General features: G+C 42.8%; 2 protein-coding genes across 2 annotated transcripts in view; one reads left to right on the top strand and one right to left on the bottom strand.

Annotated features, from left to right (window-relative positions):
• LOC143425497 (uncharacterized) overlaps positions 1–7,705 on the bottom strand; it is a 47,093-nt gene extending 39,388 nt beyond the window's left edge. The window contains exon 1 of the mRNA XM_076898347.1: positions 7,551–7,705. Coding sequence (XP_076754462.1) covers positions 7,551–7,679 — 129 coding nt within the window. The 5' untranslated portion in view covers positions 7,680–7,705. The remainder of the gene's footprint in view (positions 1–7,550) is intronic.
• Positions 7,706–8,481: 776 nt separating this feature from the next.
• Col4a1 (Collagen type IV alpha 1) lies at positions 8,482–25,822 on the top strand. The gene is made up of 27 exons (XM_076898346.1): positions 8,482–8,865; positions 9,658–9,700; positions 15,261–15,393; positions 15,759–15,842; positions 16,368–16,771; positions 16,844–16,978; positions 17,080–17,187; positions 17,286–17,507; positions 17,616–17,807; positions 17,903–18,019; positions 18,105–18,269; positions 18,348–18,650; positions 18,718–19,101; positions 19,191–19,397; positions 19,481–19,649; positions 19,750–19,877; positions 19,968–20,406; positions 20,506–20,855; positions 20,957–21,223; positions 21,312–21,483; positions 21,556–21,801; positions 21,925–22,290; positions 22,403–22,618; positions 22,844–23,215; positions 23,334–23,505; positions 24,163–24,277; positions 24,707–25,822. The coding sequence occupies exons 1-27, from the start codon at positions 8,846–8,848 to the stop codon at positions 24,962–24,964; spliced, it is 5,787 nt and encodes a 1,928-aa protein (XP_076754461.1). The 5' UTR covers positions 8,482–8,845; the 3' UTR covers positions 24,965–25,822.
• The last annotated feature ends 787 nt before the right edge of the window (positions 25,823–26,609 follow it).

Below are 26,609 nucleotides of genomic sequence, written 5' to 3'. Positions count from 1 at the left end.
TATGTAGTAAATAGGATAAATAATTTTATGCTAGCTGTGAAAGCATGGGTGACAGAAGTTCAGAGGCATGTAATGTAATACTGTGTAGTAAGCCCGCCCGATAAATATATTAAAATTATATTCTCGATTAAGTATTAAGTAATAAAATTTTAGTAATTAGTATAAAGTATATTATAAGCGGTATATGTAATTGGTTCTGATAAAACGTCACGTTTTTTTTTGGTCTAACGTCGATACACTGCGCTCGCTTTGATATTTCAGCAGGAAAATGTAAATATAATTCTGAAATCTCGTTTAATCAACCTCTTAATACCAGCATCGTTGTGTAACAAACAAACCTCGACGAAATCATAGTATCTGGACGTTCGTTATGAATCGCAACGAACGAACGAGTAAATTGTTTTCGTTTAAAATAAAAATTCATCCATCGAATCAATTTACCACAACATGCGTTCGAGTTCGAATTCGGGCACGCGTATTAAAATTCGTAACTTTCATGCTCTGGAACAGTTGACAATCGCGCATAAACAAGGGGAAGATTACTATTTGTGGTATGACGCGTGCGATATCACTGGAAACGGCCTCGAATAAGTAACAATTAAGTAACTAAAGATATGAGGTAACGGTAAACGACGCATTTGTTAATAAATAATTTTAGACTGTGATGTCACGCGTAGCAGCCTTTGCGCCGCTTAAGTTAATATCGTGCGGCGCTTTAATGGCCAACTAACAATTACCGATCCGCCTTGGAACGTAAACCACATCTATCACGGTTTGCAACGATTTTAGATGTGCACTGTGTATAAATAAGTGATTGATTGACTAGTCTGAGTGTTTATGTATCGAACGGTATAAATCGTTACATAATATGGGTATATCCTGAATTATTTTTATATGATCCTACGCGATACATTTATTGGAAAAACCAATCGACGATTGGCGTTATCTAAAATTGTTTATCCCGTCGAATTAAAAATGATATAAAATTATACGCAACCCTATCTCCGACCATTATCGATTCTATAATCGATAGCTATAATCATAGCTAGTTAAACGCTAAACATGTGTCTGCATTATTTAAAGCACTTGAACGCAAATAAATATTTCCTGCTTTATGTTTATTGGCTGACGTTCGTACACATCTGCTACGAATGAGATCAGATCGTGATGTCACTGGCAGACGTTGCTTCTTTCTAAATAATTGACACATGAATTAGCGATGACGACCCAGTGACGTGTACCATGCACCCTGATTAACATCCTAACGCGCGTTATTCCATTCCATTACATGTAACCGCACTTTTCTCAAATTTTGCAATCCAACAGACCGTAAATAGACACAACCGTATTGTGTAGTGACCGCATGAATACTCTGTATGACGTCACGTTTGAAATTGCTCATTACACGGCCGATCGATTAACCATCACCAATTGCATTCTTTACCTTGCGTTACGCGTTCACTTCGATTCTACAGGTCGTCAAAGTAGCTTGCAACAATTTCGCGTAATCATTGTCGAATGCTTGGAAACACCTTTAATTTTTAATAATTAATTAATACGTACATTATAATTTGATCTGTATATTACACGTTAATTAACACGTTAGCTGTCGGCTTTGGAATTGTGATAGTGGTGATTAAACTCGGACGTAATAATCTTACGACACTTGATTCGCTCATTGGAACTGTTTGCGTGTACGCGGTGCAATGAGAAAAAATTCGTCGGCACGAACTATAAACACAATGGGGTTAATAGTGGTCAATGACGTATTTGCATACAACAGTTCTAGAACGTGATGTCATTCATGTAATGCGTTTTACTACGACCGACACCGTTAATGTGTTCGCAGATCGCTAAGAGGCTACCACATTACGAAGGCTATTGTGATTATCACGGTTTCAATTTAGGAAGCGAGTTTTAAAGGATACTCGATCGATACTTATACTTGCTAACGTAGACGTGTTCATCGTATTTATTTTACTCCCTTATTTGACTCCCTTCCGTTAGTTTGATATTTCATTGTTAGTTAGTCGGGTTAGTAGTTAAACCAACAAAATTAAAAGATTCAATATATATCGTGCAGCGAGTTATTTAGTTTTTAAATTAAATTGGAGATATTCCATTTGGATTTAAATTGGATGTAAAAAACTGGAAAAAAGTGAGGATATATTACGCTCGTACCAGCGAATAAAACAACCAGCGATTCGAGTTACAATACGCGCTGGAATGTATTAATGCAAACATTATTGTAAATTTAAATGGAATAATTTTTTATACATTTGCATAGGCATTTAAATTCTTATTAAAAGTGCGATTGCACAAATACGGTAGCCAATGTATAAAAAATGTAATTCTCTTCTCTGTATATTTAAACTTTGTATTACTTCTTGCTTATCATAACACAGAAGAGCACAATGGCAGCCAACAATTGGCTCGTAGTCGATGATTTACAACTCGATCGTACCCGTTCTTTGCGAAGAAAAAAAAAAGAAAAAAACAAAAAAGAGGCGACCAGCTCTAGCACTGCATCGAATGGTATTTCCAGGTCGGTAGACGGTGAAAGTATCACGTTGGCCGTAGCTAAAGCATCGTAGAACGGGACACTTCTTCCCTATTTTTACTCGGCTTCCTCGCTGTTCACGTGGGTGGTACAAGCTTACGTATTTAGCGACTTGAAATGCAGGTGAGAGTGTAAGTCAGGAAATCGTGGCCAGGAAGCGTTTTGGACACATAGGGAACGTGAATACACGTAGAAGATCGCGTGACGCCTATTACACTAAAATATTGGCCAGTTTCGGTCTGTGTTTCGAATACAAATCGCGTATAAAGCATTCCTTTATCGTTGATATAGATTTTACATGTCGAAATCACGGGCAATGGCAATCGCTTTACACGATTTATTCAATTTCGTCGTATTTTCGTGCCGAATAATGTAGATACGCTTAACGCTCTACGTCGATCATTTATTATCGTTTGTAATCTAAATTAGTCGAACGCTACACTGTTATTTTTAAGAGACCAAGTTTGATAATAATACATGTTTCACTTACGTTAAATAAGAAACGGGACGTTATTGAATAAGTTAAAAATAAGCGGCGATAAAGTTCTGTAACACAATTAAAATGAATCAGGACGTCGGTTAACGAGTATACGCGAATACACTCGTATGCAAATTTTTATCTTGTCAAATGCAGGGTTGTTTCATGCCACGAGGAAGACTAAATGAGTTGTGCATCCTCGTGTGGCGATTGTCTCCACGCGACAACAACAGGAAAAGTTTATCGTTATCAGGGACAGACTCTTCCCACAGAGCAACAGAAACCCAGATATCATGGACGAAGTTGTGAATTATTTCGTAATATTTCTTGCTCAAAGGAAATATCTGTTTTTTCTTTTCTTTTTTTCCAGTTAATACTCTCGTCGAACTGCTACGTAACTCCGGTATGTAACAATGAATTTGTTTGGAAATTTCGATAACATTTGTGCACAAATTTAAGCGAAATCGTTAATTCTATTTTTAGAAGCCTAACTACATTACTCCGGAAACACTTCCTTAAATAGATAGATATTTTCACATTATATTTGATACAATAAAAATATTGAAGAAAATTGAAGAATTCGTGCAAATGTATATTTGAATTGGGAAACAGATTTTATGAATTAATAATTTAATTAGCAACAAACTCAGAGTGCGCTATTTGTTGGTATTACATAAAGTGGCAATGACTAATTGCTTTTCTCTCACGCATAATTTAGTAATAACGACCCACGTGAACGAATGTTTAACCAGAGCTGTATCGCGTGTCTCGGATGCAAGCATTCCCGATTAGTCAAGGTAACACAGCCTTTCGTTATTACTGTCACTGTAATAGTTTAGTTTCTTGCCTCTATTTATTATAAAGCAATATTAACATTTTATACACTGTTTGCACAAGATAAAAGTAATGGAAATGTAATAACATCTAATCTTGAACAATTGTATTGGAATTTATTCGGCAATTTTTTACATTTCCGGGTAAACCAGCAAAACGATCAAGAAATAAAACATGAAGAAAATGGGGGAATAAAAAAAAAATACATTCCTCGTCATATTCTACCCCAATTTATTCTTCGATGGCTAACGTTGCGACGCTCTTCAAACGTTTCCCGACGAAAGTGCGTTACAGAATTGCCAAAGGACACATTTATACATTTTCATTGTCGCGTCGATCAATAAGATCCAGGAAACGGAGAAGAAAGCTGCGAAACCTTTCTCACGATACTGAATGACTGGCCGGTATGACAAGCTATTGTCAACGGTCTAAAGAGGGGCAAAAAGCCTGTGTAAACCTTTTGACCAAACGTTTATTTCATCCTCATCCTACTACCGTCGGCCGCCATGCTACAAAGATACAAACACCCAGTGCATATTTTCTTTTATGTCCGGCAAAGGATGTTTCACTCCGTTCAGGCGTCGAAATCGCCTAGACGCTTGTTTACCGGGTGACTTCAATGAGATAGAGGAAGATGCGAGTGATATCGGAAGAACCACGTCGGCGGAACATGGTCAAAATTTTTACGTTATTTCTAGTGTATCCTTTAAAATAGGGAAATCGCATTTGTAACGTCACGTTTTCGATAATACTGTTATCCATCTATCGATATATTTGGAAATAATTATGTTTAATTGTAGCGCGGTATAAATAAATTTTCTGAAATCTCGTTTCAATGCTCCCTCTTCTATAGCGTAACTTTTTATGCAACGGCATAACACGATCAGCCCATGAGCACACAGTACTAATTATAGAAACTAAATATGAGATAATTAAGGAACTTGAGAGTGGCGCAAGTGCAGCTGCACAAGTCGAATATCGTGCTGATAAATCAGTAGCTATAACGGTGCGGAAAATGAGAACAAGTTTGAATCATTGAAACGGCGATTAAAATGTCATATTTTAAATGTCGCATTCGATTGGTCAGATATGTCAGAAAGAAAGTCTTTGTATTCGATTATCGGATTCGATCGTATCTAACGCTTAGCTACTTACACCAGCATTGACGTCACTGGTACTTGTGCTTTTAATAACTACATTTACACACGTGTTTTACACGCTCCCATATGCAAGAGGGCTGCGCCCTGACGCGATGGCTAAATTTAAAAAAGGTGTGATTACCTTCCAGTTTTTTGTATTTCCCTGTATACCATTTGTTAAAATCGCTACGATGTACGTTGTGCGTTGTATTTCACGCATAAATCGTTATAATTAACACTCGGAATTTACATGCGAAAGATAGCGTTGCGAATAATGTAAAATTCTAAAGCGACGAATAATTTTTGTAACGTGTTCGCACCGTTTCAACGCCGAAAGTTGTTCGCGAGCTTCGTTCGTCAATGAACGGGAGACCAGCGAGAATGAGTAGAGCAATCAATGATCGCCGAACATTTATTACATAGAAAACGCGAATTGATTACGTAACGCGATTGCAGCGATCGCCGCGAATGTCTGCGAATTGAAAAAATACGCCTGTATATACATTATTCATAACTCCTGGCCAAGATAAGCGCCTTTAACGGTTTGTGACATCACGCGCGAGCCACACGTGAACTCCAGTTGCTGGGAGATGCGGTTTGTGCGGTCTATACACACATCCTTCTCTGTCATCCGAAACTTCGTAATATCTAATTTTTCCTTGAGACGATGTTCAACGTAATGCAATTTACTCGAAGAAATTGAAAAATATACTTTTACTACAACAGTAGAGCAGTCGACTCGATCATAAACGAAATAAATGAAAATTGTGCTCATTTATTATATATATATATAAACAGTAAATGTTTAATGTTTATAAAATAAATTATAGTGACGCTTTGGTCGACAAACATTCAATAGAACGTTGTATTGAAAATTAACGAAGCTTATGAATGAGAGTGCTAAACTGTTAATAAAGATTGTAAATAATTGAGGTACACATTAGAGCAGGGACTAATGATGTTACGTAAATACGTGAGAAGTGTTCGTTTCATTGAAGAACAAAAATTAGTTTTTCTACATCTGAATATACGAAGGAAATCTGAACGATATTCTCGGTTTACAAGAATCATTTCACAGAAATGTCAACAAAGTATAATAACTTCTCTGCAAACAATTTAAAACGATCTTGCACACGCAAAGACGATGCGACCTACATTTCTAGCGTACGTAAGAATTAACTTTATACTCAATTTAGTCATTGTTCTCCGTCGAATGAAATTTAGTCGTTTTCTAGTCTGTTTGCTCGAAGCACCCACGCAAAATATTAACACGTACCCATGAAGTCAGTTAAACGAATGAATTATCCGGTTTCTTCCGTAACTTTTCATGTCCCTACTGTGTAAAAATGTATAAAATTTTCAAACATGTTTTATTTAACATTCTATTATGTGCATATTTTTAATAAAGTTGTCGGCCATCTCGGAGGAGTAAAAACGTGGATAAAATTAGAACTGAATTGACGGAGTGGGAATTATCGAAACGTATTGAAATTTTGGAGTAAAACTGGTGTGTGCGATCGAGGGACCGATCGCAGATGAACGCGCATGTGCCGTAGATTTCGTCGTCGTTCGCGTCTACGTTCCCAAAACCGATGGGGCGAGGTTTAAGTCGCTCCAGATGCTCGCGGCGACGTTACGTCGTCTCACGATAAATTGTTCTTCACCTACGTTCATAAAGCGTCGTACCCACGTAAACGCGATGGACGGCGTTCAACGATCGACTTTCTAGGTCTCGCGGCGCGAAAGAAAGCTCGCATGGTTTCGTATTCAGAAATGATGCGATAACGAGGATCCACCGGAAATGGTGCCAGCAACACTCGCCACGGAGAGAACTTCTCGCGTGCCAACTTTAATCAGCCCCGTTTCGCGCAGTGAAAATTCCCGATAACGCCCCGCGTTACTTCTCTCTCTCTCTCTCTCTCTCTCTCTCTCTTTCCTCTATCCTTCTCCCCCTCCCTCTCCCTTTTCCTCTTCCTCTTCCTCTACAGCCCCCTACCGTGGACCGTTTTCTTGCGTAATCGTGACAGCGAAACGAACTGGTAGCCCCCGATAAATCGTTAAGAGGGGTTCATTCATTTGTCGATCTACTGCCGACTTATTGTCAAATAAAACGACTATTGTCGAACGGAAGAAGTGCAGAAACGCGGAGTGCACGTGTTTGATATCAGCACTGGACAAACGACACTTTAGCGGAATCAACGTTAATTCCGTTCGTCCTCTCTCTCTCTCTCTCTCTCTCTCTCTCTCTCTCTCTCTCTCTCTCTCTCTCTCTCTCTCTCTCTCTCTCTCTCTCTCTCTCTGTAGGTTACGATACGCAGGGAAGTCGCGCGATGATGTTAAACGATGACGATGGAACGGAGCAAGAGGAACGGAACACTGTTTCGTTTGAAAGATGATCGGAGGAACGGACGAATACCTGGCAAGAGGTTGTTCGTAATGGGCGCACGCGAACAACAATCTAAATACGCATAGAGGTGTATATATATATGTATATATAGATATATTTCTGAACCGGGACATATTTCAAGGACTCACTCACCACAGCCTCGGTGACCGGTATCCACGTGACGAGCAGTAGGGCAAGGACGCAGACGACTCGCAGGAGAACCGGGAACGGCGGTGACCCGCGGGCTGCGGTGGTTGACGTTGCCGCGGCCCTAGGCCGCATCGTGCTCCTCCCTCCTCCTCGTTCGTCGGTGGTTCTTCTTTTGTTTCGGCTGGTTTACCTGCGGGCTGTTTACCCTTCGCGGTGACACGTCGGCGACAGCCCTCGAAACAGCGAATAATAACCCGATCAGGGTATATTATCGAGCGTCGTTCGAACGGTACACACTCGCTCCGATTCCGAGTTCTCTCTCTCTCGGTCTGTGGAGTTAAGAGATGTCGCGGCCGGCTGGTCGGGCAGCCTGTCGACGCAGCGCGTGTCGAAGGGCCAGACAGACGGCCCGGTTGGCCCGTCCTCCCGATCGGTCGCCGCTTCACGCAGCCAGACAGGCCTCCAAGTCAGCGGCGGAGGAGGCGCTCTTCTCTCTTCTCCTCTTCGCGGAGCTGTATCCTTGCGCGTCCGAGTCCGAGCGCGTCACCGTGGCGGCGGGTAGATCCTCCTCCCCTCTCGCTCTACTCGCGCCGGTTCTCGGTTCAGATCGCACGGAGCCAGAGAGACCTACGGGCGCGATCGACATCGGCTGAGCCCGTGCAACAGTCCTCGTGCGACGCGCGACCGAGCTCGCCTCGACCCGGTCAGCAATCCTCTCCTCCTCTTCCTACGGCCTAACCACCACCTCTTCCTCCTCCACCTCCTTCTTCGTTTCCTCTTCTTCTGGTTCTCCTCGCCGGTTGCTTCCCTCTCCCAGCCAGCCACGCTCTTCTTTCCTACCTCCCTTCCTACGCGGTCTCTTTCGGATTCTCCCTCTGTCCTTCCTTCTTGCGCCCTGCTCGTTGGTATCTTCTGGTCCCGCAGTTGGCGGAGGCAGGCTGGAGAGTTCGATTCTCTGGCCTCTGGAGAAGAGCTTAGAGAGAAAGAGTCTGGGCCAAGCGGGGGAGGTAGAGAGCGCGAGGGCCACACGAGCTCTCGCGGAACCGAGGAGAGAAGAGCTCTCTCCGGATCCTTTCGGCGGAGGAATTCTTAGCTGGCGTGGCTCGGCGGCCGCCTCCACCTTCCTTCCCTCCACGCGAGTTCATTCAGAGCCCTCCCTGGATGGGACGGTCCACACACCACGTCTACTCGGTGCCGGGTTCCCCGCGATATTTTGTGGCTGCCTGCCCGTGCGGTGCTCGTGTTAGCCTGTGCTCCTCTTCGGCTCCCTAGACCCATCGCGGAATAGGGAGGTCGAAATGACCCGGTTGGGATTGCGGTGAGTTCCGATTCATCTTACTTACTCACAAACTATAATCTTTATATCCCTATTCTTCTGCTCTCTTACACTCGTTTCTACACTGCTCTCTTTCTTCCGTTCGCTCTTAATAACTTGCTGGTTCGTCAACCTGTCGTTACGTCAACGATCTCTATATTGCGCGAACACGTGCGTTCGCCGAACGTCTCGCACGTTCCTGCACCGCTTTCCTACTCCAACCTTGATACCTCTCCTTGGCATTAGTTCCACCTTCTCGGTGTCCCCGTGTAGTCATCCTGTCTGGACCGTTCTCGAGTGAGACTTGCTCCTCTTCCATCTAACCGACTATCGCCACAAATATTTCAATGACAGCCCCCCGTTTACCGACGGAATAACGAGTGGATTTCAAGGACGAAACCCGTCTGTGTTTACCGCTAATTATCCTTTCGACGAGGAAGTCGTTTCGTCTACCTTGCACGCCGTGTGCCTGAAAGTTACGTATTCGTTCCAAATTTTTTCTGCTAATCGTGCGTGTAGATTGGTTTCTTGAAATGTTCGGTGCGTAACGCTGTGAAATCTCGTATAGGAATATCGCGTTCTTTTTTTTTTTAACGGTTCCTGTCACACCGAAGGCGGTACATCGAGTCGTGCTAATTTATATTAAAAAATGTCGAATGGAAAAGAAATATTCCCCCTATGAATTTTCGAAATTCCAAATTCATCTCGTGAAAAAGAGAAGAACGACAGGGACAGGTTGATAGAGCCTGTCGAGATGCCAGTTTCCTCGAATAATGAATAACGTTTGCGTTTCAGATTCGTCGCATCCGCAGTGTTCCTGGCCGGGATAGCCAGTGGGGTACGTACGAACGCAATTAAAATTTTGAATAGCAATTTCGCGGCGGCCGCGGTTAAACGGGAATACCACCGATGCGATCGCCAGGATTCATTCATCGATTGCATACGCTGTCAGCAGCGCATTCGAACAGGCAATGCACGTGCGTGAAGCGTTAATCGAGAGGATCGCGTTTCGTGGCGCGTGCGTTTCGGCCTTCTGACTTTTTCCTTCTCCGTCCGTTGCATTGTCCGCGCGCATTCGAGAACCGATGGAGCTGCGAGGGCGAAAAAGCATTGTCGAAGGTCGACAGACCACTGGTTGGCGTAACGCGCGCGCGACTAGCCGCGAGCATGTCGATTGTCCGCGCGATTAGATCATCGGGAGCGTCGTTATTTCTATGTCCCACCGCGGAGATAGCCGCGGAGGCGTGGGACTTTGAACGTCTCTGTCGGCCCGTCGAACAGATCCGATGGAATAATTTCAGGAATTCGTTAAAACTTTGTTAATGACCTTGTTAACCGGCTGATACGATTACAAGTCGAAGCGAAAAAACGATTCGGGGGGGGATTTTGAGAGCGATTCATTATCGAGTTGTACAAAGACTGGATTGATAATTCGATCGATTGGATAGAAGCTCGATCGAGAGACATTGATTCAATTCGGATGATGTAATTCGAAGGGAAGCTTGATCGCTTGGAAGTTAAGAGTAAGATGCTCTCGTCTTGACACCAACGTGGGTCAAAGAAGTAACGCTACAATCGATTGATCTAAAATTGATGGTCAATTAATCTTTCGCCCTGTTAGGTATGCAGTATTTGTAACGTAATCGTCAATGATACAGTTCTATAAATACTTGCATGAAATTCATGTTCACTTTTACCTGCGTGATGCAATTTTATCGAGTCACTCCAGGAAACAGTTCTCCGTTTCGATACGATATATGTTCAGCGAATGGCTTCGCGTTTCTACTCGCTTGTCCCGCATAACAATATTTCGAGTAACCGCGCGTTGATATTGTTATTCCACTCGACGTCATACAGTTCCACCGCGTTTGAATTCAGAGCAACGAATTCTTTATCAGAGATTCAGGAGCTCGGTGTTTGCTTCGGAAAACTTTCGATACGATACAAATTGCTCCGTAAAAATTGTTCCCGATAGCGTTTACCGCACCGATGGAGGAACGCTGCTCGCCGACGTTCTTCTCTATCCGTGAGTTTATTTTCGAATGACGCGAATCGAGGGCACAGTTGATAATGCTAAGATCAATCGCAAACGTGATAAAAGATCCGCTCCGGCGGATTTGTCGTCGGCTAACAACGGAAAGGTGTTAAATCCGAAATAGGGCAGTCGTTAGTGACCAGTCCGCCTACGGCTTCGCAAACCGCGCTCTCTGGTAATTTTATTACGCCCCGCGTGCACATGTACTTCGCGTACAGGCACGCGAGCAAGCTTACTCACTATTGAAAATAGTTCGGAATTGGCCGCGACTCGATTACCAACGTCTGAGGAACTTAATCATCGTCCTTCTCGTAACGGAACGTTGCGGAACTCGCGCGGCCTAACAACGAGTATCAGAATTTAAAATAGCCAAAAATTTCCGAGGTCCACCATCGTGCTCGAGTTGTTGAAACAATTTTCAAAACGAGACAAATTGGAATGTTTCAATTCAAGGTCGAGGGCGACAGTTTTGCGACAGTACTGCAATATTTATTTTTACGATAGATTTATTATTCTAACGAGTCGCTCCGTTCACAGTATCCAGCTTTTATTCGTGGCATCGTGATTTACGATGGCACGATTCGATACTCGATCGTATCTGTTCATTCCTCTCTGGATGCGCCAACTGTACACCTATGTAATGAAAAAACGTTCGCGTTTCCTTTCTCAGACGGAGTTACTGTCAAGCGAATTTTACCAACGAACGTTTTATTATGCACGCTTGGTGACGCGTGAAATGTGAAAAATGATTTCACGAGCCGGGAACGACTTGTATCGTAGCGAAAGTGTTTAGTCAGCGGAACGGGTTTACGGAGCGGTAGGATTAATGATGACCGTCGCGGAGTCAATTGCACGTTAAACGCTCTTAAAGACGGCATAACTCGGCAGATAAATCGCGTAGAATGAAATTGTGATTACGGATAGTTGTTACGAGCTCGTTTCACGGGTGGAAGATAATAATTAGCGGTAACAGGCTTGTAAAGACAAGGATCCGATGAAAGGATAAACTGATAACTAACTATGATATAATAATTGCCGCATGTCGAACATAGATAATTACAGTAAAATTAATTTAATTGAACGTTCTTCAATATTAATTATTCGAGAGGTTACGATATCGAATTGATATAACAAAGCTTTTAATATCTTTTTCTCATTTCTTCGTTGTTGTTCCCTATGAGTTAACTATACTTCGAAAAAGCTGAATTCGAAAAAAGGAAGTGCTGCGTAGGTGTCTGATTATATAATCTTCGTTACTGAATGACAACATTGAGCAGATTGCGTGTATCCTTGCCCACAATGTAACTAACTCGTTACGCAGATTTTTAAAACAGTTACTGCTCCATTATTCAATCGCGTATTGCTCCCGTCGAATTACACGTACGAACCAGTTTATCCTAAAAATTCGTCCATTATATCACGATGAAACAAAGTGAAAAAGTTTTCGCCGCGCCACTTGTCGTCTCTTGTGGAACAAACGCAGCAACTAAACAAGTTTTTAATACCACTATCGAGTACGCGTCCTCCGACTTGATTGAAAAAATCGCGGACCAACGAGTTGACGCGTCCAATCTTACGATCGAGTTAACATCTCTTATTCCGGCACGCCCCAATTGAACGTGGTGGCGATGAACCGCGAAAAAACGCGAGGGGAAGAAGAGCTGAACGGAAGCGTTGACGAGAAACGAGAAAAATCAGGATCCGCGGAAGGGGAAGAATCGTTTGAGATCAAGCCTCGGGCGAGGTGGCTGATGATATGATCGTGGATTCACGAAAGCGGCCAAGAAACGCGATAAAGGAGCCGATTCTTGAACCGCCGCGAGAAGATAGTCCCGGTATCTGAAGTGAGAAAATTGGGCTGACTTCATTGAACAAAATGGCCGCGACCCGTGTAGATTCGACTGTTTTCGTGGACGCTGCCAAGATAGAGACGTATGTGATGCGCGATGATAATTTGCCTGCTCGTGCCTGTGAACGAGAGAAACGATGATTACGTTCCACGGAGAATTTCTCCAAGTATTTCTATTCATTTATAGGCACATATATTTGGTTTTCTAGTCATTAGAAGGAACGGTTGCAGGATTCTCTAGAAAGAGGATTGGAGATCTTTTTCTAGATTGAAAGAGTGGACATAACGTGATGTTTAATGTAATTTAATTACGATTTTATCAGTTAGCCTATCGATTGACAATTCATATTACACAGTGGTGAGACTCCGAAGGCATATGTAAATTTTCTATTTTTCCACCAACAATTCGGTCCATCTCATTTTCCATGGTATTCTAAATTAAGGAAGTGTAATCTCGTACATATTTTCAGCCGTGATGTCAGTAAATCTGTTTCGCGTTTAACTCGTGGCGAGGTCGTTCCGAATTATCATATTATCATATATAGCTTTGAGAATTTAAGATGAACATTTGAAAAATTACGCGTCACGCGACAAACGATTTACTATTACAAGACGCAAACGCTACGAGCTCGGATAACAAAGTAACCTATTAAATCTATACAACTAATAATTATCTTAAGAATAAGCGATTAATAATAAATAAATTACTTTCAAATAATGAACGACAGTATTTAATGAAAATATCAATTAGTAGTTACGCTACGCCGCACAATCGAACATTGATTAGACGTTAAATAAAAAGGTTCACGTAATCACTACTTTCAATTCAATTAGAACATTCCTTAATTACGCATCGATTGAGTTGAATAAATGTTGTTGCACAGTTTTTATACTTTATCCTTACCGTCGATTGCAATGCTTTAACAGATATAATATATTCGCATACAGTCGTCGCATAGGAGAGAAAGTTAATTCGTTTAAACCTGGTATTTCATCGAAGTGTCGCATTGGGTTTGCAGAAACCAACAATTCTTCGCCGAAAGAAATAATACTTTCTAGATTTTTCCTCAGTTTTTCTTCGAAATTTCTGTGGATGTATCGCGCCGGCGTGATACGGTTATCAACCGTTTCGATGGAAACCCGTACTTTCATTCATCATTCTCGTTGGAAAAATGAACGCGAGAGCAGATGCTGGCCAGAAAGGGAATCAAAGAGAAACACATTATACGCGGCGCGTCATTTCGAAACGATAATGAACGGGCGCTATCTCCCCGCGCTTCCTGCCAGTGCGTGCCATCCCGAAAAGTAAAAAGGATAAAACGTGAAAACGAGGGCAAGACAATGACTTTCTGCGAACGCGATGACGCACCGACCGAATCGAGCCGATCCGTATATTATTACGATCGTAGGGCGTAGAACAGGGCTGAAATCGGTGGTCGAGATAATATACGCATAATCGATTAGTTTCGGAGGGGAGAATTGATTCGATTGATATGCTGCGATCATTTTCGAAAAGTTGTAAATTATTTCAGAGCGTAGGCGAACAACGGCGGCGAAATTTTATAATATATTTACAAGTGAGATCGTACGCGTATCAAAATTTCGTGAGTTAAAAGTGAATCGTGTTCTGTCACGCAAGACTTTTATCGTTGATAACTTATCGACGGTTGATGTAACCTCAGAAGTATTAAGAAGTAGTAAGAAGAGATCCTCTTGAAAACACTCGTAATCTTTATGTCTAAGCATTTGATGCAGACGCTTAGCTGTGCTTTTTCGTTTTAGCGAGAACACTTAACGCAGCTTATGAATTGCACGATCTCAACTCGCATTGTTTGCCGATTAAGTCAACGTTTCTACAGTTGGATCTTTTTTTAATTCTAAAATCCTTTCGTAGTTACATCTTATAATAGTAAATTCGTAGATAAAACTGTTGCTTCAAATATTGCCGTGCCATTTACTTTTACATCTTCAAACTGTTTTCACTTAACTTATTTATACTCCCTTCGATACTTATTCGAAAATATTTGTAAAAAGTGATTTTCATTCTTAAATACGATAGACGTATATCCTCTTCTCCTAAAAATGATCAGGCCTCAGTCAATCGAATGAAATGAAAACGTTACAAGTAATTTACTCGTTGTACTCAATTGTTTGTTCCGCGTTTGATTAATATAGATTATAAACATAATTATCAAATATTACATAATTCTTTTAGTATTATTGTATTTAATTCTGTTTGTAAGATAATTTTCAAAAAATTTTACGTGCAACGAATTAGGTCACAATGTTGTTGATCGATGTACTTCGTTGGTAAAGGAGTCTATAGATCCCTCGCGAATCTGTAAAATTCAGATCTCGGTCGATACATTTATACTGTTGTATCCAATTGTCGATCACTTTTTAACCACATTATAAGATCTTCGCAGTTTATTATGTTATTCAAGCATGCGATTTGCTTTTGATTAAGCCATCGAAGACGTTGCAGTTTCGTTTGATATTCCTTGTTTTCCCCAGCAATACAATTACACATGGTCGAACAGCCCTCCGCCAGTTGTGCCGCTCGCACGAGGTGATATTGGAAAACCAAATGGTACCGACGATGACGATAGTATTTTACGATGGAGACCTTTCTCATCGAACAACGAAGGTAACCTCGAGATTTATTACTTTGCGATTTCGGTAAAAGTTGTCAAGTGGTTGAGTTTCGCAATTGGTGACAACACGGACATTCTAGTTGAATAATGTTCTGTTCTATATTATTACAGAATAATAGAGAAAAAAATTGATCGTTTGATTTGTACAGAGCAGATTTTTTACAACGCAAATGTTTACCTGTACCGTTTCGCGAGATTTTTTCAAATTTCGAAATCTGCCAGCTGTTTAATCGATATTCGGTTTTCTGCCTCTATTTATTTTCTCTTTGTTTAATTCTCTCGTGTTTTTTTATTTTCTAAATCAACGATACGCTTTCATGTAACAATTAATAAATTGACTTTTTGCCCGAATTCGTAGGTTCGGACGACACGGATACGAGGTACTTCGATAATCAAGGTCAGGATTATGATGATCAGCGATATCCGGATAGTAACGAACGTGGTAATAAAATTTTCTAGGCAATTTCGAAGGATAAGGATAAAAGTATATCGAACAAGCGTCTACAAAATTGACAGATCAATTATATCGATAATATCGGATGTTACCACTTTTGAAGCAACGTGCATTTATCTTCCTTCCGCTCTCACGGTGTTATCGCAATATTCTGAGATTTATGAATACAACTTCAGCTTACTAATTAATGAGATCATTCATCTTCTACCTTTGCAGCTTTCTGTAATAGTTTGCGATTAATCGATAATACCAATGACGATGCGCGCGCGCAAGTTTATGCTATTTTGTAGAATTTCATCCGTTGATAGAAAATTAAATGCAGACCAAGCTAGTTTTATAAAAGAACTAGTTTGCTAATTTCTCAAGAATACACTCATGAAAGGAATAAATTCCCGTTTGAATAAAAATCTTTACGTAACAACTTGCAAGTCTGTATTTTCAGGCGATCCATTAGCGATCGTCAATCGAATGTGTTCCAATTCATTTCGATAGCTGGTATTTTTCTCTTCGCAGACGACACGAATTTAGAGTCTCAGAACCAGGGACAGAGACGAGGCTCTTTTGATCCTTATAGTCAAGGAGCCAGTGATCCTTACGGAAGACCTCGCGGTTATGACTACAATTACGGAGGAGGAGAAGGTGGAGCAGGTGGAGGAGGGAGGGGAGCAGGACAGGGCTCTGGGGGTTCTTACGGCGACGGCTACGAAGAAAATCGCGAATCCAGACCCAATTACGGCCGGGTAAATCCTTACGGTCGTGAGTATCAGCAAGGTCAAGGAAGAGGATACGCCGCGGCAGGGGACTCGGAAAATTATCCGAGCAGCTACACGATCGTACCAGTTCCGGGACACCAGTTGCGAAACTGCTCCAGATCGGGCAATTGCGTCCCAAAGTGTTTTGCGGAGAAAGGCTCCAGGGTGAATGATTTGTCTGTTATTCGCGTTTCGATTGTTCAGTGATCGTCACTTAAATTTTATTCTGGTGCATAGGGTCCACCAGGTCCAGTTGGCCCGCAAGGTCCTAAGGGTCAGAAAGGGTTCCCGGGAACGGAAGGTCTGTTGGGTTTGAAGGGAGATAAAGGTGATCCTGGTCCTCAGGGACCACGAGGACCGAAAGGTGATCGAGTACGTGTTATATCTTGAACCAGTTTTCCAACCGATTCGTATTCATTTTTGTTTTATTCATTGTTTATCATGTATGACAATAACCGCGTCACTTTCTATAGGGTAAAATGGGTATGCCTGGCTTTCGTGGCTCGCATGGTGTCCCTGGTAATCCAGGAGAGCCTGGAGCTTCGGGTCTGCCTGGTCGCGATGGTTGCAACGGAACGGATGTACGTATATTGCGATATAATGTACAAGTGTTATTAGTTGCACTTGAACGTAACGTTTTTAACCAGTTTTTAAACAATTTGAAACGTGAAAACCTTAGGGTGAACCCGGTCTTCGTGGTTACCCTGGAGAACCAGGTCCTCGTGGTTTCCGAGGTGTTCCCGGTTCTAAAGGAGACAAGGGTCAACCTGCGTTCGCTGGTATGTTCCCTGTCGGTCAGAAGGGAGAACCGGGCATCGATGGCGTGAGAGGACCACCGGGACCACCAGGACTTCAGGGTGAACATGGATTCCCAGGGCCTAAGGGTGAACACGGCCCTTATGTAAGTAGTGGACCATATTAATTCTCGTATTATGCGTTATACTCTTCCGAGTATAACAATAATGAGAATTACTTTTAACCAAATCATTATGAATCAATTATCGTCTAGGGTATACCCGGAATTCCCGGACTAAAAGGAGAAAAAGGAGCCATGGGTCTCGGATATCAAGGTCCACCTGGTGACAAAGGGCAGAAAGGAGAACCTGGACCTCCTGGACAATCCTGGCCACTCAAAGAATTGCAGGTACCCCCCGGTGTAACAAAAGGAATGCCAGGAGAGCGTGGTGAAAAAGGAGACAAGGTATTTGATACAACGTTGAATATTAAATATCCATGCAATGTCGATCATACAATTTTGTTATTTTTATCTTGATTACATTTTATTATCGGTGATAGGGTGACGCGGGACAAGATGGTGCAAAGGGAGAGCCGGGACCGCTCGGAGATCATGGTATTCCCGGTACTCCGGGTGGGAAGGGAGAGAAGGGTCTTCCAGGGGCTCCCGGTATTCGTGTAAGTATATTTCGATTTACTTAGTTCAATAATAAAATAAAACTGCATAGTTCTGTAAATTGATTCGAATATTTCTTTTACATAGGGCAGAGACGGTTTTTCAGGCCCTCCAGGTCCACCTGGACGTAAAGGTGACCGCGGTTACGACGGATTAGATGGTCTTCCTGGTCGTCCTGGCCAAAAAGGAGAACCAGGGCGGGATGGTGTTATGGGCGTTCCAGGATTAAGAGGACCACCGGGACCACCAGGGGTGAGCATCGGTGACAATAATTACTGTTTTCAGTGAAATAACCACACTACTTGGTAATTATGAATGATATCCGTTTAGGGCGGAAAAGGTACACCGGGACCACCAGGACCGAAAGGACCACAAGGTTTTCCGGGACCTACCGGTCCTCGTGGTGCTGATGGGTACCCAGGAGATCCAGGTCCAAGAGGTCCATTGGGACCAGCCGGTGGACCTGGTTCACAAGGTATACCCGGTCCAGAAGGTTTACCAGGAGACAAAGGAGCAAAGGGTGAACCTGGAATCACAGGATTCCCTGGACCAACGGGTCCCCGTGGATTCGATGGTCCAACAGGTCCACCAGGTCCACGAGGTTTGCAAGGGGAAAAAGGATTATCGATTATGGTTAGTATTGGTGTAAATTGACGAAGGGATTTTATCGATATCGATTCGTTAAAATTGTTTCGCGTAGGGTCCTAGAGGAATGGATGGAACGCCTGGTTTAGACGGAGAAAAAGGCCAGAAGGGAGAACGTGGTTACGCAGGGTCTCGTGGATTCCCGGGTGATTCCTTAGACGGTATTCCAGGCTCACCCGGTGAACCAGGCTTGCCAGGAGAACCGGGGACTCCAGGAAAGGATGGGACACCAGGTTTTCCAGGATCGCCTGGCGAGAAGGGAGATATAGGAGGACGTTGTCAGGATTGTCTACCGGGATTGCAAGGACTTAAAGGTGATCGTGGTTTGGATGGTATTCCTGGGCTTCCTGGTCCACGAGGTCCACCTGGCGAGCGTGGATTCCCTGGGGAAGCTGGTGTTGATGGACTACCTGGACCAATCGGGCCGCCTGGATTACCGGTATTTTAAAATATTACTATGCTTTTTACATCTCCAATGAATTGCCACGCAAACGTGTTTTATTGGTATGACAATATATTTATCAATAGGGAAAGGATGGTATTCCTGGGGCAGCAGGACCCCAAGGAGAACCTGGTACACCGGCAACAGTTGCACTAGACAGCATCAAAGTGGAGAAAGGTGAAAAAGGTGTGAGGGGTGAAATAGGAAGACCCGGTCCACCAGGTCCGCTAGGTCCTCCGGGAGAAAAAGGTGCGCTCGGATTTGAAGGATTCCCGGGTCCTAAGGGTACTGCAGTGAGTTGCAATTCAAAATTAATGTTTCACTTTTGTTTAATAGCTTATTTCAACATTTTCAGTATTATCTTTGTTCCTTTTAGGGTGATCGTGGATTCCCTGGACAAGATGGTAGCCCTGGAAGACCAGGTATACCTGGCCAGAAGGGAGATAGTGGTCGTAGTGTAAAAGGAGAGCCTGGAGAACCAGGCGTGTCTGGTGTGAAGGGTGAGAAGGGCGAGCCAGGCTTCTATGGACAGAAAGGGGAACCTGGTAAATATTTATTTTTTAAATATTCTGTACTGTTTGAGTATCTAATAAGCAATTATTATTATTAGCCGACTAAGCAATTTATTATGTCAATTTTAACCAGCTCAGTGCCCACCATTCCCGTGGACCAAAGGTTTCAAAGGTAATAGAGGACCCCCTGGTGACAAGGGAGAGCCGGGACCGCCAGGAAGAGACGGGTTAAGCGGTGACAAAGGTTTACAAGGTTTATCGGTAAGTTTATATAATAGTTTTTTGCTTATAAAGGTGTTCTTTATAAATGCATATTTAATACGTAGAGCTTGTAAATTTTTACGAAATCAGGGTCCACCTGGACCACCGGGACAAACTGGTGCACCTGGACCAGTTGGACCACGAGGATTACCGGGCCCGCGTGGTGAGAAAGGTGATATGGGACCGATGGGTTTCCTTGGAGAGACTGGTCCTGAAGGACCTAGAGGGTACCCAGGTGCTCCAGCTCCGAAAGGAGATAAGGGTGAACCTGGGATATCGATGAAGGGTAGTCCTGGATTGCCAGGACCGCCAGGAGAGAAAGGTGAAAGGGGTCTTCCAGGACCACCAGGAAAAGACGGCCCTATTGGTTATTCAGGTCTACCAGGTTTAATTGGAGAGAAGGGTGACGCTGGACTGCGGGGAATAAGTGGTTTGCCTGGTCCACCAGGAGAAAAAGGAGATAAAGGTTCGCTCGGACCTACGGGTCCACCTGGTATTGCGGGAATTCCTGGTATAGACGGAGAGAAAGGTATAACATTCGTTACATCTCGTCACATATTTCGCTCATTCTTTCGAGTTTATTGTTTACTTCAGTTTAACCAATGCGGACTATTCATTTCTCGTACAGGTGAACCAGGACTGATAGGAACAGCGGGTAGAGCAGGTCTTCCAGGATTTCCAGGTGCAAAGGGTGATCGTGGTGAACCGGGTATCGATGGATTGAAGGGTAATAAAGGAAGGCAAGGTCCACCCGGGATGCAGGGAAAACCAGGTGCAGATGGTTTACCTGGTATGAAAGGAGAAAAAGGTGTAAAAGGTTTGGATGGGTTCCCTGGGTTGCCTGGAATGGATGGGAAACCTGGCCGCCCCGGATTGCTTGGACCAAAAGGAGATCTAGGTCCTCCTGGCCCATCTGGTCTTCCTGGTCCTCCCGGATTCGACGGAGAAAAGGGTGATCGAGGTCTACCAGGATTGCCTGTAAGTAGTTTTATAACGATGATAATTGACCATTTATGAAATTAAGTAAACACACATTTATAGTATAAATAACATTATATAATTATTTATAAATTCTTTAGGGTCGCAAAGGAGAACCAGGTCAAGTATCTGAGAAAGGACAGAAGGGTGAACCAGGAATGCCAGGAATTCGAGGTCCTGTTGGCGCACCTGGTAGGAACGGTGTTGACGGTGTAAAAGGAGAACCTGGACTGCCTGGTATTGGTAGAGACGGATTGCCTGGTATTAAAGGAGAAGCCGGTATCCCAGGTCGTCCTGGTATACCTGGACCTCAAGGACCGAAAGGTGACGCTGGAGTAATGGGATTCCCTGGTTTGAAAGGAGACATGGTACGTTATTTCGATTGCTGCAATTACGCATTACGGGAAATAATTGCTGGGAGGTAAACAAAAAGTAAAAAATCATGTAAATCATCAGGGATTACCAGGCGCACCAGGTGAACCTGGTACACCTGGCATGGACGGATTACCGGGCGAAAGAGGTGATATTGGTCCACCTGGACCTATTGGATTCCCTGGCGTGGACGGTGAAATGGGGGCTCCAGGGCGTCCTGGACTTAACGGCGTCAAAGGAGACCGTGGAATACCAGGTACGGATGATAAATGCTAATTTTTAAACAACCTTTTCTTGCACGATTAAATCATTTAATAACATATTTTAGGTACTGCCGGCCTCCCTGGTATTCCTGGTACGGCTGGAGAAAAAGGTGAACCTGGTTTACCTGGACCATCAATATCAATTAAAGGAGTAAAAGGAGAACCAGGTATTCCTGGACAACCAGGTACGTACGGAGAGAAGGGTGATCGTGGCTTAGAAGGTCCTGCTGGATTTGACGGTGAAAAGGGAGACAGAGGCTTACCGGGTCCAGCTGGAAATCCAGGACCACCTGGTTTCCCCGGACCTAAAGGTGCGTATTTTCTTATTCGTAGACTAGAATTCTTTTATATTCTAGTCCTAATAAAATCGAGATATTCAATAGATATTTGTGATATTAATTGTTTCCGTTAAACACCTATGAAACTTATATCAGGCGATGAGGGACCACGTGGACCTGCTGGAATTCCTGGGACAACCGTTAAGGGTGAAAAAGGTTTACCAGGTATTCCTGGAAAACATGGACGAGAAGGAATACCGGGGCGTCCAGGAGAGAAGGGAGAGCAAGGACTGCCTGGTTTACCAGGACATAAGGGAGATCAGGGTCCTTACGGTCGCGTAGGACCACAGGGTGAGAAAGGTGACACCGGTCCTATGGGTCCTCCTGGTTTACCAGGACGTGACGGAACACCAGGGTTTAAGGGAGTGCCAGGTTTACCAGGCGAAAGAGGAGATAAAGGAGATGTAGGTCCACCTGGATTCCCTGGCTCGCCAGGACAAAAGGGAGAACCCGGATATCCAGGTAAAATTATACCGTATCGTTTATACGTGCTTACTTGCAAACACTTGTTACTTAGACTAAATGAACACGTAAAAATGACACACAAATAAATTTGTTATGATTCAATTTATAGGAGAGAGTGGATTAGATGGATTGCCTGGTGAGAAAGGTGATAGAGGTTGGGATGGTACGAACGGTCCGCCTGGTCCTCCCGGAGAGAAAGGTGACAGAGGATATCGAGGACAGCAGGGTCTAATGGGTGTTATTGGGCCTGAAGGTATGAAGGGTGACAGGGGCGACGACTGTATCGAGCCCCCAATGGGACCGAAAGGAGATCGTGGCTATCCTGGTACGTACACGCGGAATTTCGTAATCCATAGAACGTTGAAAGCGTTAGAACGGAATAGCTAAAGTTAAAAAAATAAAAAATGTGATTAATATTTCGCGTATCGAACAGTAGCAGTATCAACGTAAATTGCCGGTGTGCGTTGGTCTCGTTAAATAAGAATTTTTTGTATTACAAATGATATTTGCCGAATTTTCCAAAGAGCAATTTGTATTTGCGTTCTCGCAGGACCGGCTGGCCAGCCAGGACCACCAGGGGAGAAAGGAGTTCCAGGGCCGCCAGGATTTCCGGGATTGGACGGATTGAAAGGTGCACAAGGTCCTCCAGGACCCGTGGGTCCAGTTGGTTTGCCAGGTTTACTAGGGCCAGTCGGCGCACCCGGTTTACCAGGTCTTGAAGGACCTATGGGCGTTCCGGGTCCCGCAGGAGAGCCAGGCCAACCGTGCGAACATGCGTCTGATTATCTCACCGGTATTTTGTTAGTCAAACACAGTCAAGATATGACAGTGCCGCAGTGCCACCCAGGACACATCAAACTCTGGGAAGGGTACAGTTTACTGTACACGGATGGTGACGAAAGGGCGCACTCGCAAGATTTAGGTAGGTACTCGAAGTAAAGATGCCTTTCGGTTGCAAATCTGTACGTACCTTGATTCTTGCATCGGTTCGATTAGCTTTAATGATCGAACTATTTGTCTAATAAACAATCACGAAACAGGTTACGCTGGTTCGTGCGTACGAAGGTTCTCCACGATGCCGTTCCTCTTCTGCGACGTGAACAATGTCTGTCACTACGCTAGCCGTAACGATCGTTCTTATTGGTTGTCGACTACCAAATCGATTCCCATGATGCCTATCGAAGAGTCAGCGATAGAGGAGTACATCTCGAGGTACGTTAATCGTTTTCGTTGGAAAAAGATACTGTACGATTTTTATGTTTCACGTGATACAGAGCAATACAAACTGCACGCTGATCTGGACGAGGTGACGTATTATTCGTGTAAACGTCGCCTCGTTTTAGAACTGAATAGGAAGAGAGATTTTTCTATGCTGAAAATGCTCGCCATTCAAGCGGATTGATTGATATTGATAGACGCGAATACTCGATGATTTTTGAAGGATTTATTATCTTCTGCTCGATTCTGAATCGTCGCCGTGATTTATGGCTGCTAGACAATAGTAATAGTTTGAAAAATTAGCATTTTGTTTATTTCGTTTTTTTCGATATCAATTTCGATAAAGTGTCATGTTCAGTGGGAAATAATATATTTTACATCATTTGATATGCGTATGCGCGCGATATTGAAATGAGTATTACACCAAACTAACTAAAAACGAAATTGTTAATTTAATACATATTTGATAATAATTTAACTTATAATTAGAGCAACAGTTGTTTCAAACAGGTGTCAAGTAATTTCTACACGAATCTGTTATACCATTGCAAAATGTAATATGCAGTCGACTTAATTGAAACAGTTTCAGAAAACTCTGGAAATAAAGTTGTTGAATCGAAATTTTTAATGAAATTTTTTTTTCGTTTACAGATGCGTGGTATGCGAGGTTCCAGCGAATGTCATAGCCGTACACAGCCAGTCATTGAGCATTCCAGATTGTCCACAAGGTTGGAGCAGTCTTTGGATCGGATACAGTTTCGTCATGGTACAACTACTCATTTTTACTTTCTAATGGCAAATCCTCTCTGACATCCTCTGACATAAAGAATATTAGCAAGTTATTAAATAATCCATGATAACCGATAAAAGGAAGTGATGCACATTACAATTAAGGAGACGAACGAAATCTTTGAAAAATTTGTTTCAAACACAAGCGTTAAAGACTGTAGAAATTATTCCTTCTTCTAAAGTCTTTCGGACGCAAATATTATGTTTCGATATACAGAGTTCGCGTTTACGGTTTTAAACACGCTCCGCTACGCTGTTACCTAAAACTTTTCGTCGAAACGGTCGCAGCCGCCATTCGCAGGCTCTTCTACGGTTTCCAATTTAAAGTTGAACCGTTCGCATTTCGATAAGAATCAGGAAAGCCCGGTGAACGAGGTTCGACTAATTCCCGCGTGTTCATTTTCAGCATACGGGTGCCGGTTCCCAGGGCGGTGGACAGTCCCTGTCCAGTTCTGGATCTTGTCTGGAGGACTTCCGCGCGACGCCGTTCATCGAGTGCAACGGCGCCAAAGGACACTGCCATTTTTACGCGAACGAGTTCAGCTTTTGGATGGCCAGCATCGAGGACAGCCAGCAATTCCAAAGGCCCGAGAAACAGACCCTGAAGGCAGGCGAACTCAGGTCTCGAATAAGTCGCTGCCAAGTGTGTATAAAGAACACGTAAATCCATGTGAACCAACGTGTTTATTCTTGCTCTATTTCTTTTATTACGCACACGTTTCGTTTTCCGTTCATACTTCTCTTCCTTTATCTTCCGTTTTCTCCTCATTCCCGTTTAAATGACCACCAATCACCAGTGCCGCCAGTTAGAACGTTCAAGAAAGAGAATCACTCACGTGTGAAATGGAAGGTGACGAGCGACGACTTTGATATAAATTCGCGAGGACGATGTCGAAATAAAAGGGAAAAGGGATTAAACCTTTCGAGTGTTTACATTTCGACTATTCAGCCGCAAATATCTTGCCCTCGTTATTTCAGTCCCGTCTTCTCTTTCTACCTTCCTAGTATCTTCTGTCTATACTATTCTCCTCTCGCAATTATCCCTTTTCTTAATTCCTTTTCTTTTTTTTCTTTTTTTTTAATTTTGTCCCGCTTTTATTATTTTCCTCGCCTTCTCATCTCTTGTCGTCGAAAGTCTCGTTTTACGCTACATTTTTACTGCCCGCCTTTGAATTCCCCGCCAATCGCTGCCACCCTGAACACGGATACAGTGTACGCTGCCGTAAATCTTATTTCTATAACATATTCAAACAAGTGCCTAGCGTACTATTCTCTAGCATGTAAAATAATATATATGTAAAAGTTTATTATAAATATTATATGTATATTTATATCTCGTAAATCTTGTATGAAGAATAAGTTTATCGTACTACTACGGACACTGCCCATATCCAATATGGCACACTTTTACATATTGTATATTAATATAAACGATCTTAGCCTGGTAATCGTGTGAAGCCAAATATTTAAGTGAATAGGTATTTTGCTACTGTAGCTAATAAAATTCTATTTTCAAACTTTACCCGTTCCATAATTGCCATCCATCCGACATCTATCGAGAATGAGCTGCGGGCAGTCGTTTAAAGTGGAATTAAAATAAAGTAAGTTGCATTTGACATATTTAAAAATTCTCTGCCACTTGAATACCTTCTTCGAATATTTCAAATAACGTTTTCATCGTATATTCGCAAATCCGTTAATATATCGTCACTTGCGTTAACAATGAAATCAGAGTTTTATGCTTCGTTTGGGCGAACCGTTTGTCAACTGTTGCAAGTATTTAAAACAGATTCTTTCGGCAGCCTTGTCGTGTAAAATAAAAACGTTAATTGCATATTTCCATTTGCGTATAAATGATGAAACGTTTGAACGGATTTTGTTGTTTCCTCTGTAACAATCAACAAGTATCGTACCGTACCGAGCGCAGTTTCAAAAAGCGTACAAGTGGAATGAATTCTGGTTAATGGTTGCATTTACCGCGCTGAAATGCACCGTGAATTGTTTATTTTTGTTTCGCTGGGAACGCAATCACAAATGAACAAATCGGTCAGAAAAAAAACTATTCGCGCCGGATTCTGTGCTTTTGCTTGATCCGTTAACTAGTCAATAGAATCAATCGCGTATCAACAGGAAGGAAAGTAATGCGCGAATCAATACCGCTTCGATTGCTTACCTATCTTTATCAGGTAATTTTTCTTTTTTTTCTATATATAACAAGTACATTGTTTTCATACGGTTGAAATTTTTAGTAATAGCTAACGTTTAGATCTATCGTCGAGATTGGTAGTTGTGTAAACATGTCTGAGAAC

This window comes from Xylocopa sonorina, chromosome 7, assembly GCF_050948175.1.
Source record: "Xylocopa sonorina isolate GNS202 chromosome 7, iyXylSono1_principal, whole genome shotgun sequence".
NCBI lineage: Eukaryota > Metazoa > Arthropoda > Insecta > Hymenoptera > Apidae > Xylocopa > Xylocopa sonorina.
Note: the sequence above shows the minus strand (reverse complement) of the source record. Positions and strands in the feature narration are given on the sequence as shown.